The sequence below is a fragment of the Hypanus sabinus genome, chromosome 9 (assembly GCF_030144855.1).
Source record: "Hypanus sabinus isolate sHypSab1 chromosome 9, sHypSab1.hap1, whole genome shotgun sequence".
NCBI lineage: Eukaryota > Metazoa > Chordata > Chondrichthyes > Myliobatiformes > Dasyatidae > Hypanus > Hypanus sabinus.
In genome coordinates, this window is record NC_082714.1 from 157,377,271 (window position 1) to 157,390,743 (window position 13,473).

Sequence of the window (13,473 nt, forward strand, 5' to 3'; positions counted from 1 at the left end):
GGGCAGATACTTGGCAGATGTCATTCAATGTGAATAAATGTGAAGTTATCCACTTTGGAAGCAGGAACAAGAGGGCAGAGTATTGTCTGAACGGTGTAGAGTTAGGTAAGGGAGAAATGCAAAGAGACCTAGGAGTCCTAGTTCATCAGTCAATGAAGGTGAATGAGCAAGTGCAACAGGCAGTGAAGAGGGCAAATGGAATGTTGGCCTTTGTTACAAGGGGAATTGAATACAAGAGCAAGGATGTTCTTTTGCATTTGTACAGGGCCCTGGTGAGACCACACCTGGAATATTGTGTACAGTTTTGGTCTCCAGGTTTAAGGAAGGACATTCTGGCAATTGAGGAAGTGCAGCGTAGATTCACTAGGTTGATTCCTGGGATGGCAGGGCTGTCTTACGCAGAGAGATTGGAGAGATTGGGCTTGTACACGCTGGAATTGAGGAGATTGAGAGGGGATCTGATTGAAATGTTTAAGATAATTAAAGGATTTGATAGGATTGAGGCAGGAAATATGTTCCAGATGTTGGGAGAGTCCAGTACCAGAGGGGATGGATTGAGAATAAGAGGTCAGTTATTTAAAACAGAGTTGAGGAAGAGCTTCTTCTCCCAGAGAGTTGTGGAGGTGTGGAATGCACTGCCTCGGAAGACGGTGGAGGCCAATTCTCTGGATGCTTTCAAGAAGGAGCTGGATAGATATCTGATGGATAGGGGAATCAAGGGATATGGGGACAAGGCAGGGACTGGGTATTGATAGTGAATGATCAGCCATGATCTCAGAATGGCGGTGCAGACTCGAGGGGCCGAATGGTCTACTTCTGCACCTATTGTCTATTGTCTATAATAGCAGGAATTGAACCCAGGTCATCAGCATTGTAAAGCGCTGTGCTAACCACTACGCTACCAGGCTGGGCAAAAGTCTCGGCCCATACTGTCGACTGTTTATTCCCCTCAATAAATGCTGTCTGACCAGCTGAATCAAAACTGTGCACACAGCTCTGGCATTTACAGAAGGAACGCAAATACACTGAAGGGTGAACATGAGGTTTGTAAATATGCTGCTAGGGATTTAGAAGTTTACTTCTGTTGAATGTCATTTGCTCTGACGACCTGCTGGCAAGCCTCAGCAGTCTTCACCTATGCAGCCACCAGAAGCGTCTACCTTTATCCACAACGTTACACAGACATACTCTGCAAGAATTACTGGATAGCACCCAGGAGCTCCAGGCAGAAAGGACGGTTGGTATTACCATTCAGTTATGTGGCAAACAGAAATAGAAAGGCAACTTATAACGGACAACCCACACAAAATGGCCGAGGAACTCAGCAGGTCAGGCAGCATCCACGGAAGAGAGTAAATGGTCAACGTTTTGAGCTGAAACCCTTCAGCAGGACTGAGGGAATGGGGGGGGGGGGGGCAGATGCCTGAATTAAAAAGGTGGGAGTAGGGGAAGGTGAAGCCAAGTGGGTAGAACAGGTCAAGGGTTGGAGAAGAAAAACTCTGATGAGAGGAGAGTGGACAATAGGAGAAAGGGAGGGAGACCCGGGGAAAGTAATAGGCAGGTGAGAAGTAGTAATAGGTCAGGGTGGGGAATAGAGGAATGGGGTGGGGCGACTTCCAGCTTCTATTCGAGTTCCTTTACTCGAGACTCGGAGGGCAGAGCAAAGTCAAGATGGTGCTAAACGGTGACTCCTCTGCTTTCAACTTCAGAAGCAGCTCAATTTCTCTCTTTCATCTCTTTTTTTAAAATCCTTTCCAAGGTTCTTTTGAAGATCCTGACCTGGAGTTACACTTTGACTTCAGTTCTTTGCGGGAGTGGGACCTGCTCTCAGGACCTCACGACCCGACATGGCCTGGAAGACTAGCGTGTCTTCAGGGTGCCGGATTTTCATGGTGCTGGAGACGTGCTGACTCAAGGCTGGTGCCCCTGACTGAGGAGTCACGGGAAAACACGGAACATCGGAAAGATCCATGGGTTACGTGTCCAAATCGGAGAAAGCGACGCAACAGACTTTTAACATCATAAATCAGCGAGCTGTTCGTTATGTCTCCCCTCTCACTGTGAAATGGGGACATCTCTGTTTCCCTTATTAGGGAGCGAGAGGGGTTGTGGTATGTCAAATTACCAGGTGAAGGAGTAGTACTGCAAGTCTGTGTCTTTATTGAGGCTGCTGATGCTTTTTTGCTGGGTTGGGGGGGGGGGTGTTGCCTTGCTGCTGCTTGCACGTGGGAAGGGGGAGCTGGGGGGCTTTGGCGTTCTAACGTTTAACTGTCATTTGTTCTCTCGGGCATTCCTCTTTTTTCGTTGACTTTTGCGAAGAAGAAGAGTAATTCAGGATGTATATCGTAAACATTTCTCTGACATTAAATGTAGCTATTAAACCTATTGAAGTTCCTTGGTTCAAACAATATTACTTACCACCGAGCCCTTACAATGAGCACCCACACCATGGATCATTTCCTTTATAAACACCAAGTCTTCTGACAGCTCCAGGCCATAGCTCTGTAGCACCCCATCCAACTTATTGGAGGAGATCAAGTGATCGAACATCTCTATTGAAGCATTCTCGTGCTGCACCAATAACAAATAAGAGAACAAGTCGTCATTCTAACCCCAGATTAATTGCTGTAGTCGCACAACATGGAAACAGGCCCTTTGGCCCATCTGGTCTATGCTGACCAAGCAATTCCCATTTGCCAGCATTTGGCTCATTCTAAATCTGCCCTCTGCACAATACATGTTCAACTCCATTTGAGAACATACAACACTCAAGCACAGAAACGGGCCCTTTGACCCATGCAGTCCATGCCAAACTATTAATCTATTGAGCTCCCTTGATCTGCACCTGGACTATAACCCCTCTAAAGTTCTCGAATCTTGAAATCGAATCTGCATCCACGACTTCCACCGGCAGCTCCTTCCTCACCCACACTGCTCTCTGAATGAAGAAGTTCTGCATGATGTTCCCCTTAAACATTTCACCTTTCACCCTTAACCTATGAACTCTAGTTCTAATGTCATTCAACTTCAGTGGAAAAAGCCTGCTTGCACTTTCTCTATCTATATCCCTCAATTTTGTATTCCTGACAAATCTCCCCTCATTCTTCTATGCTCCAGTGTAGAATTAAGTCTTGAACTATTTAACCTTTCCCTATAAATCAGGTCAAGTTTCAGTAGCATCCTTGTGACTTTTCTCTGTACTCTTTCAGTCTTACTGATATCCAGCTGTACACCACAATTTCTGGAGTCAAGCTGCAGTCATGCTGTTGTCTATTATTTGGTCACAAGTGGGCCCGGCTACAACAACATTGGCTTTTTGTTGCAGATTTAATCCCTTTTAAATTATCTCATCATTGTGAACCTTTGGACTACTTGCCATGCAACCCAGCCTTCATGTTACCATCTTTCCAACATGACAACTGGAAGTTCAATGGCACTGAACCATGCTCGCGGGAAACAGGATTGAGACATCTCACTCAGAATCCATACACCAGGCACATGGGACACTGATATACACTCAGTAACCACTTTATTATGTACCTCCTATACTGTGTATATTCTTGGTCTCTGCTGCTGTAGCCTGTCCATTTCAAGGATCAATGTGTTGTGCATTCAGAGATGCTCTTCTGCACACGAGTGTTGAAATGGGTGGTCATTTGAGTTACTGGCATCTTCCCATCGGCTTGAACCAGTCTGGCTATTCTCCACTCACCTCTCACAATAACAAGACATTTTCACCCACAGAACTGCCACTCACTGGATTTTTAGTTTTGTTTTTCCCACATCATTCTCATTAAACGCTAGAAAATCCCAGGAGATCAGCAGTTTGAGGTACTCAAACCATCTCGTCTGGCACCAACAATCATTCCACGGTCAAGTCACTTAGGTCACATTTCTACACCATTCTGATGTTTGGCCTGAACAACTGAACCTCTTGACCTTGTCTGCACTGAGTTGCTGCCACAACGTTGATCAGATATGTGCATTAACTGGGTGTAGAGCTTTACCCAATGAAGTGGCCACTGAGAGTATTATGACAAAGGGAAATGAAACAGATACCAAACCTAGGAGGTTTCGAAAAGTTATTGACATTCCCTTTACCAGAAACCTAGAGCTTCACACCAACTGAACTTCCTCAAAAACACAGCCCCACTGATAGCACGCAGCCCACTCATTTCTGCTAACATCCATCCATCGTTACTCAAAACCTGCAGAGAATGTTACCTTCCATTGCAAACCACTCCGCGTCCGGGGGATAAATTTTCCATCAAACAAATGCGAAAATGGTCCATGACCTGGGAAACAAGACATTTGCATTATGATGGAAAGACACTCAAGTGAGAAGGTGGTTAGTTTCAAATGTGATCAACGAGGTCACCTCCAAAGAGCAATAGATCTTCAGCAATGCATAGGAATGCCAGTCCAGATCGCTGCCTCAATTAGTGCGACCTGTATTACAACCACATTGTAGAATCTTTTGCTTAGGAGATTTAAGACACCAATTGTTGCTTTGTTACCATAGCACCCAACAGAACTGTACTTCTTGATGAACAAAGGCTTCCAGCACATGCCAGAATATTTGGAAGTGGACATCATTATACCACCTCCCAATCCTGCCCCTGCCTGGCACATGTTCTTCAGTAGAGACTGACTATCGGTCAGGAACCTCAGGTGGACATTGTCCAAGACAACTAGGCCTCCACCGACTACCCTGTTCAACTCAACTATCTTTACTTGGAAAAATACTTGAATGTCGCAATCCAGAGAACCATAGACTGGAGCCTGAACACAAGATTAGTCTGAACTATTCTTTGCTGGCTTGCCCAGACAAGATGGGCTGACTGGCCTAACCTGGTACCCGATATGCCTAAGACTGGGCAATAAACCTGGAACGGTTTATTGTTTATTGCATTCCTATGCATTGCTGAAGGTCTTTTGCATTTTGGAGGTGACCTCCAAAATGTAAAAACTACTAATTTGTGGGTGATGCCATCAAACACCAACTTCCTTAGGTAGAGACTGGCATCCCTCTTTGCTTCAAGCCTAAGCTGTGAAGTCAATAAATAACATGTAAAAATATTAGAGGTTGGATGGTGCCCCACCAACCCCTCCACCACCTGTGTGGTGCCTTCACATGGGGGGCAGTTCAGCCCCTACAGAACACACACACAAAATGCTGGAGGAACTCAGCAAGCCAGGCAGCATCGACGGAGAGTAACAAACGGCTGACTTTTCAGGTCAAAAGCCTTCATCAGGACTAAAAGAAAGGGGAATGAAGCCAGAATAAGGCAGGTGGAGGGGATTCAGTACATGCTAGAAGGTGATAGTCGAAGACTTGCAGGGTGAAAGGGGGGAGGGGTTGAAGTGAGAGGCTGGGCGGTGATAGGTAGAAAAGGTAAGGCTGAAGGAGGAATCGGATAGGAAAGTGGACCATGGAGAAAGGGAATTAGGAGGAACATCAGAGGGAGATGATAGGCAAGTAAGAAGAGAAGAAGTGAGGGGAAGCCAGAATGGGGAATGGACGAAGAGAGAAGAGAGGGAGGGGAGAGCTATTCCCTCACCTAGATCGTGGCAGAGTCCAGCAATCTGAACACACAGGATGTCCCGATGGTTAATCCGAAGTTCCGGTTGGCGGCCAGACAGGGCTTTCACCAGTTCTCCTGCCAGATGTGCCACACTGCAGGGCAAAGAGACAACAATATATAAACACAACCTTTACTTGACTATCTCCTTTCAAATATTGATTACCACTGATGCCCACAGTTGATCCAAGTATTGTTACGAATTGTTTCCTTGTCATAGACTCTGCAGGTTATTAAAACCAATAGTGATGGAGAGAGGTTGAATGGGCTGGGACTTTATTCACAGGAGCAAAGGAGAATAAGGAGATCTTATAAAGGTGTGTATAATGTCCTGTATATGTTACTCAAAATGGCTTCTTTGGTTTAAGAGTAGTTTTCTCTCGCAGTTGTTTAGCTTTGGACTTGCTGATATGGGGATTGTATTCATTTGTTAACCAATGGGGAATGTTATTTTGTCTGGTGAGGCTGGGAGCTTGGGGGTTTCGCGGTTTTTTCAGGGGAGGTGGGAAGGAGACGCCAAGGAAGGTGGACGTGCGCTGCACTGCTTGGTCGACCACTGGGGTGGTCCCGGGTGCGAGGACGTGGAGGTTGGAGGAAAGTGACGAGGGGTCGAATGGTTCGATGGTTGAGCTCCAACGATGTGCACTAAACTGACTGAACTTTGATAAGTTGGCGCCTTTTACTTTATTTTCTTTTCCTTCATATATACTGTATTGCATAGTACTCTTTTAGTTTTAGTAAAATCTTTAAAGTGTATTCCATAACGGTATCTGGTGTGAATTTGATCCTGTGTGTGTGTGCGAGGCATAAACTTGATTCCCACAGCACCTGCGCGTATGGGAGGTGGGGGTGGTGTGTGGCTGGATCTCATTTTCCCCTAGACATATACCAGCCTGTTGGGTGAGTGTTACAGGTGTATAAAATCATGTGGGGCACAGACAGGGTGAATGCATAGTTTTTTTTTCCCTAGGGTTGAAGACATGTGTTTAAGAGAGAGATTTAATAGGAATCTGAGAGGCAGCTTTTTCCACAAAGAGCGTGGTCAGTATACGGAATGAGCTGCCAGAGGACGTGGTGGAGATAGGCACAGTAACAACATTCAAAAGGCACACACGGTCAGTTACATGGATAGGAAAGTTTTAACGAATACGAGCCAATAGTGGGCAAGTGAATATGCTCCTGGGAATCCTGAGCAGTGTGAATTAGATGGGCTGAAGGGCCTATTTTCCTCCTTTGTAACTTTATTTTTTAAAAAAAATCAAAGGCTGAAAGGAAAAGACAAATCATATTGTAATGTGGTAGTTACGGCAAGGCAAGAGTTAACAGTGTTCAGGCAAGCAAAGCCTTTGAAGAGCTTAGCTTCCCTTTGCATAATGGAGGGAGGGATTTGCAGGTCTACTGGAGATAAGATAAGAATGTAGAAGAATGATGCCAAAAACACCAACTAAGGGACAATTGCTTTAATGACTTCAAAGTATGACTGGTTGTTAGATTGCTGTTTCTATTGACTCACAAACACTTGTTTTGTGAATGGTGACTGAACATGTAAATAAGGAATTCAAACCGTTTACCAAATGGTCAACATCAATAACTGCTAGTCAATTCTGTATAAAATTGGCATTCCTCTGTTCAGACTTCAGATGAGAGTGGTGCCAGAGGCCAGACTGTTCCCCTTGCGCACAGGGAAGATTGAGGAATGAGGAAGTCAACTCTTAGTTCATTTCCATGGATGCTGCCTGACCAGCTGAGTTCCTCCAGTGTGCTACTGAGGTATGAGTGCAAGCTTTCAGACTCCAGTTAATTGGGTTTATTTTCTCCTCTGTTCCGATCTCAGTTCTGAACTTTGCTCCCAGTTTGCTCCACACTGTCCCATTGGTCTCCAACCTCTCAGTAATACCGTGTCACTGTTTGCCTGTTGGACAATGCACTCTCATCTGGGAACTCTTTACAAACCAGAGTAAACACAGACTGAGAACACCACAGAACAGAGACAAGAATTCATGTCTTCAACTAGTGGTTGGTGGGAGGAGGGAGCTGTGAAATTGCTCTCAGCGAACTTTTTCTAGGGTTGGGGAGGAGAATCAGGAACTAGATGACAGATTTATGGTGAGATTTAAATCGGCCTTTGATTTTCTTTTAAAAATGAAGGACAGAAACAGGCCCTTCAGCCCAATCAGTTGATGCCAACCAAGATTTTCGTCTAACACAATGGGACCCTCAGCTGTGACTTGGTTGCAATGCTTGCACAGCCCAGAAAATCCACCACATTCCACACGTGTGGTGGCTGGGGTCACCCGACTGTCACAGGGAGATGAACTTTGACTCTGGAGGAAGACCCACACGTGCCAACTGATCCACTGACCAAGCTGACGTAGCAGTGGAACAGTTTGCACTGTGCTGCTACAGCTCCAGGCATTCCACAGTTTGGGGTTCAATTCTGGTGCCGTTCTGTAATGAGGCTCTGTAAGTCCTCCTCGTGGAATGTGTGGGTTTGCTCTGGGTCCACCAGTTTCCGTCCACAACCCAAAGAAGTACAGGGTAGGTTAACTGATCATTCTATATTGCCCTGTGTTTAGCTTTTAGGGTTAATCCAGTTTGTTGGGGATTGCTGGGGTGCCATTAACCAAATTGTCAGGGATTGGAGGGCCCACTCTGTTCCGTACCATTAGATAACTTCTCAAACTGCTCTCCCAGTCCTTACCCGATGGAGTGTTGGAATCTCCCTGAGTCCTTACCCGATGGAGTGCTCGAATCTGTTGTGGGAGGCTCCGGGATACACAAAGTACGTCCCCCCGAGCTGCTTAATGAAGCGGAGACGCTGGAACTGCGGCGTGTCTATGATGCGGACCAGCAGTGGGTGCATCTCAATGTGGCCGTGGATCGGGTCATTGAACACCTGTGGGGGAATTGAAAGGTCTCTGCTCACATCACAAGGCAGCTTTCTGTCCCTCTGTCAAAGACACTGCCCGACTCATTGGGTATTGTCAGTACTATTCTGCTTTCCTCCTTTAAACTTGTATATACAAGATGGAATTTTGGAACTCTCTTTTTCTCAACAGAATATAACAGATCAGTCTATACCATGGGTATACACTCTGCTCAATATGCCTGCTGTCCACACCACTCAGCTAAACCTATCTAAAAATCATTCTAAACCTCCCCATCACTGCTGTCTTAATGAGCTTCCCAGTAAATAAGGCTATGTTGCAGACTTGAAACATCTCTTCCACAGATATTATCTGATCCTCTGAGTTTCCCCACCATTTTCTGCTTCGGTTCTGTGTTTCACAGCCCACCACCCCCTCCCCAAGGAGAAAAAGCTTCCACATTTCACACTGTCAGATCGCTTGGTCCAACCGCTGGCAGGCAGAACATCAGCAAAGTATGTTCATGATCCAGGTTGTGTATGATATCCCGCCTAGTCCAGCAATCCTTTCTGCTTGGGGCAAAACTGAGGCACCTTCATGTTCTCCCCGCCCTGGCTGAGGGACCCTGGAACACATCCCTCAGAAGCTGCCCAAAAGACCTGGGAGAAGTCCGCTACTGGTGGCACCATGACTGGGTGCTGAAGATAGTGGTTGAAAATATCTCCTTGGCCTTTAACAACAATAGGCCCTCTGTCAACCGAGACACCCATAACCACTGTCAAAGCTGGAGACCAATCACAGCCTCAACCCAGATCACCAGAAAACCGGTGTCAGACTGGCAACTGAAAGTCAATTTTGGCGAGCAATTAAAGTTCCCAGACTTCATCACAGCATCATCCGAGGCTTCACAAGGTCATTCTGTCAAAAACCTGGAAGCAGTGCTAAGGGAAGACAGGATTGAGGTGGTGTTGGAATGCAAGAAAGCCAAATACTGTCAGAGCAGAGACTGAGTTGGAGGGCTCGACGTGAGCCTGGAGAAGTCGGGTATGGAGGATTTGCCAGCTGCTTGCTGTGTAGAACCTACTCACTCCTTGGCATCATGGGGGCTGCAAAGAGCCATCACAACCGTCACACAGGCTGCTGATCGAGCCTCCGGATGGCTATGACCCATGACCAATGCTGCTGGGATATAAACTGGGGCCTCATTAACCCCGGCTGGGTCGCCTGGGTGAGGGGATCTGATGTTGAAAGACCAGAAACATCCTATGACCCCAGGCTGCATCACTGATGACGGGTCCCATTCCCAATTCTCATCCCAATGGAAACTTCTCTTTGGAATCCCTTCATGTCATAAAAGCTCCATTCACGTCACCTGCTCACCTTCTGGAATAATGAGCCCCTGCTTTGGCCGATAGTTCCGACTTTCACTGAATAATGTGGCTTATCAGCCCCTTATTCATCCCCAGACACCCATCAACCTCAACCAGCTCCTAGCCTGCTTTAAATCCCAACACTTGTGTGACTGAACGAGAGTGGAAGAAACCCAGTTAAGTTTTCACGCCCCTGCCAGAGGCATTCCCTTACCTTTGCGTCAATTGGGCTCTGCCAGAGGGCACTGATACAGTTGATAAGATTTATTCGCTCTCCCAGTGTGCTAGATGGAAAATAGAACAGCAAACATCTCCATGGTAATGAGGGAACCTCCATACACAGTAAAAGAATATGTCCATGCAACAGTCAACATTAATTCCCAGCAATCTATGTAGTAACTCCTCCATGGGTGGTCCCAAGCCTGGCTGCAGGAGGAGGATGGGGCATGGGGCTAGTCACTCCATCCCATCAAGAGCTACAGGGATACCAACAGAAGCTCCAAAGACATCATTCTCGGGAGAGGAAGGATACGCAAAAAAAAAAGATGGGCTCCACCTGGGAGCAGATTAAAGATTGGCCCAGTACAGCAGACTGGGAGGAGCTGCTGTCAGGAGCCTGTGCCCCAGTGGGAGTGTCTACATACTTTCTTTATACCTATACTGCTTTAGCAGTTCACAGAGCAGAGTACATCCCATACAATATCTATCTGCAGGGGAGTTAAACTAGTGCTACAAGTTCAGCAGCAGCCTCAGATTTGGGACGGAGATGAGGAGGAATTTCTTTAGCCGGAGGGTGGTAAACCTGTGGAATTCATTGCCGCAGACGGCTGTGGAGGCCAAGTCATTGGGTGTATTTAAAGCGGATCTATGAATCATAGATCCCTAATCTATTTTCTAGATTAGTAAGGATGTCAGAGGTTACAGGGAGAAGAACCGGGTCGCGAGGGACAGTCAATCCGGTTCGATGGACCGAGTGGCATGGTTCTGTTCCTATCTATGTCTTGCAGTATGAACCTTCAAGTGCAGTTAAACACAGAGATGGGGATTCCACCTTTCCTCCCCTTGCCCCTTCAATCTTTGGCTGCCTCTGCTTTAGAAACCTCATGCCTCCGGTCAGGTTAGTCCCGCCTCCCACCCGTCCCGCCGACTAAGGTTACACTTTTTAAAAAATTATTTATGTATTAAATTTTAGAAAATTACAAGAATAAATGTGATAATAAAGTAGTAAGAAAAATAATATTAACCCTCCCCCCTCCCCCCCTTAACCCTTATCTAAAGAAAAAAGAAAGAAAGAAGAGAAAGATTGCCTGGATATCGGAGGATCCCCAAATGCTCCATGGAGTTCAAAATAATTTTAATATTTATTTTTACTTTCCCCAATTACTTTATAATTTTATCTTCAAAGGACCTATGTATTTAATCCTATCTTTTGTAGGTATGGGAGCCAAATTTTCAAAAATATATCATATTCATTTCTTAGATTGTATGTAATTTTTTCAAATGGAATACAACTATGTATTTCATTATTCCAACGATCCATAGTTAAATATAAATCAGATTTCCAACTAACTGCGATAACTTTTCTGGCTACTGCCAATGCAATTTTTATAAATTTTTTCTGATACTTATTCAATTTAAGTTTCGGTATTGTCCCTTCAATGTCTCCTAATAAAAATAATACTGGACTATGTGGGAGTTGTACTCCAGTAATTTATTCCAATAACGACTAAGGTTACGCTTACCTGACACCCAAATTTTCCAAATCGTCCTTAGTCAGATAGGGCAGAGTGGCGCCGGACAGCTTTTCCTCTGTTAGAGAGTTATAGAAAACCAAAAGTGAAAGCACAATTCAGTAAGAATCATTCCTTCTCAAACCACAGAGCCTGGACTGTGTTTTAGAAAGGACACCAGCGCCCTGTCCATTTGTAAACTTCTCAACACTAACATCTGCGTACCCAAACCCGGCAGCAAAGCACGAACCATCTCTCTCCCCCAGCGACGCCGAACTCACAGCAAACTCTGTTATGTTGCTAAGATGTTCGGAATGTTACTAAGATTACACACGCCACGTTTTAAGTTTTTTTTTAGGACGACTTAGGAAGCAATGACATGTGCATCCGGAACGACTGCAGGACGAGCAAACTTAAGCCTATCTCGCTGGGGAACATCTTGCGTACCGATAAATGGAGCTGATCGTGGAAGCGTCGCACCTCCGTCCGCGTTCACGTCTTCGGCGTGCGGCAATACTGTTCTGAGGGAGGTAATACAGTGGAAGACTGTACAGTTTTTATTCCCCAAAGAGGCGGCACGGGCGGGAAGGGTTCGCACATCTGGCTCATTCCATACTTGCCTCTGAACAACTCCTCGAACTTTTCCCAGCCTTGCATCCGGAGGAAGCCGCAGACATCCTCCACGTCCCATTCCAGGCAATTCGATCTTCCAGACGGCAAAACTCCCCTGTCTGGGGTCCTCCTGTCCGCGGCCCCCCCGTCAGGGGTGCCGGACCGCCGTCTTTTGCGGCTTGCGCCCTGGTCCTGGTCCATCTCGCCTCCCGAGCCGCCTGCGGCTGCGCGCTGCCGGCGGATCGACGCCCGCTTCCTGCTTCGCTGCCACTCAGTCAAACTGTCCGCCCACTCCCACTCGAAAGCTCAGCGCTCCTTTGCATTAACAGTCAGTAGAGGTCGACTGCACACCGTAACCCCCAAGTACCCGCTCCTGCTAGTCCCATTTACCGGCAAAGTAATCATGGCGGGCCGGGGTCAGGCAAAACACAAAAGGAACATGTGTTTAAGAGTTGGGTCATTCAGCACATTGTGGATTCCCTGCAGCCCAAACAATCATGCCCCGTCCTCTGTATCAAAGCATAATTCCCACATTGTCTCCAGTCCTTTTATGCCTGTATTTTCCAGCAATCAAAGCACGGGGAAGTTTTCTTCCCCCCCCCCCCCCAATGAAAACGTCAAACCGAGGGCATGGGTTAAGTGCGAGAGCGGAGAGATTAAAGGAGATTGAAGTTCAAAGTGAATTTATTGTCAATATATCACCAGTTACTACCCCGAAATTCAATTTCTTGCGGGCATTCACAATAGAACGAAGAAATTCAATAGAATCAATTTAAAACTACTCCCAAACACTGGCAAACTGTGCAAATACTGCGAGAAATACGCACAAAATGCAGGAGGAACTCAGCAGGCCAGGCAGCATCAATGGAAAAGAGTAGATGGTTCTTGCCAAGACCCTTCATCGGACCAGCAATCTGTAGGTTCTCTTCTGTTTGTAATACAAGAAGAAATGAGTAAGCAATCAAGCAAGTAAGTAAACAAAAATTGTAGAATCTTTGAAAGTGAATCCATAGGTTTTTTAATGAACAGTTCACAGTTGAGGTGAGTGAAGTTATCCACACTGGTTCAGGAGCCTGATGGTTAAGGGTTAATAATTGTTCCTGAACCTGGTGGTGTGGGACCAAAGGCTCCTGTACCTCCGGCCTGATGGTAGCAGTGAGAAGAGAGCATGCTCCGGATGGTTGGGGTCCTTGATGATGGATGCTGCTTTCCTGTGGCAATTCTCCATGTAGATGTGCTCATTGGTGGGGAAGAGGGCTTTTCCTGTGAAGAATTGGGCAAACCTGCCTGGTACGGGAACTGTACTTCCCTC

General features: G+C 46.2%; 1 protein-coding gene across 1 annotated transcript in view; it reads right to left on the reverse strand.

Moving 5' to 3' along the window:
* Nucleotides 1-12,674, reverse strand: part of LOC132399950 (deoxynucleoside triphosphate triphosphohydrolase SAMHD1-like) — a 48,663-nt gene extending 35,989 nt beyond the window's left edge. Inside the window, exons 1-7 of the mRNA XM_059980920.1 lie at nucleotides 12,170-12,674; nucleotides 11,562-11,628; nucleotides 10,034-10,103; nucleotides 8,318-8,478; nucleotides 5,562-5,677; nucleotides 4,225-4,295; nucleotides 2,419-2,571 (exon numbers count right to left, since the gene is read on the reverse strand). Of these exons, the coding sequence (XP_059836903.1) occupies nucleotides 2,419-2,571; nucleotides 4,225-4,295; nucleotides 5,562-5,677; nucleotides 8,318-8,478; nucleotides 10,034-10,103; nucleotides 11,562-11,628; nucleotides 12,170-12,362 (831 nt within the window). The 5' untranslated portion in view covers nucleotides 12,363-12,674. The remainder of the gene's footprint in view (nucleotides 1-2,418; nucleotides 2,572-4,224; nucleotides 4,296-5,561; nucleotides 5,678-8,317; nucleotides 8,479-10,033; nucleotides 10,104-11,561; nucleotides 11,629-12,169) is intronic.
* Nucleotides 12,675-13,473: the final 799 nt, after the last annotated feature.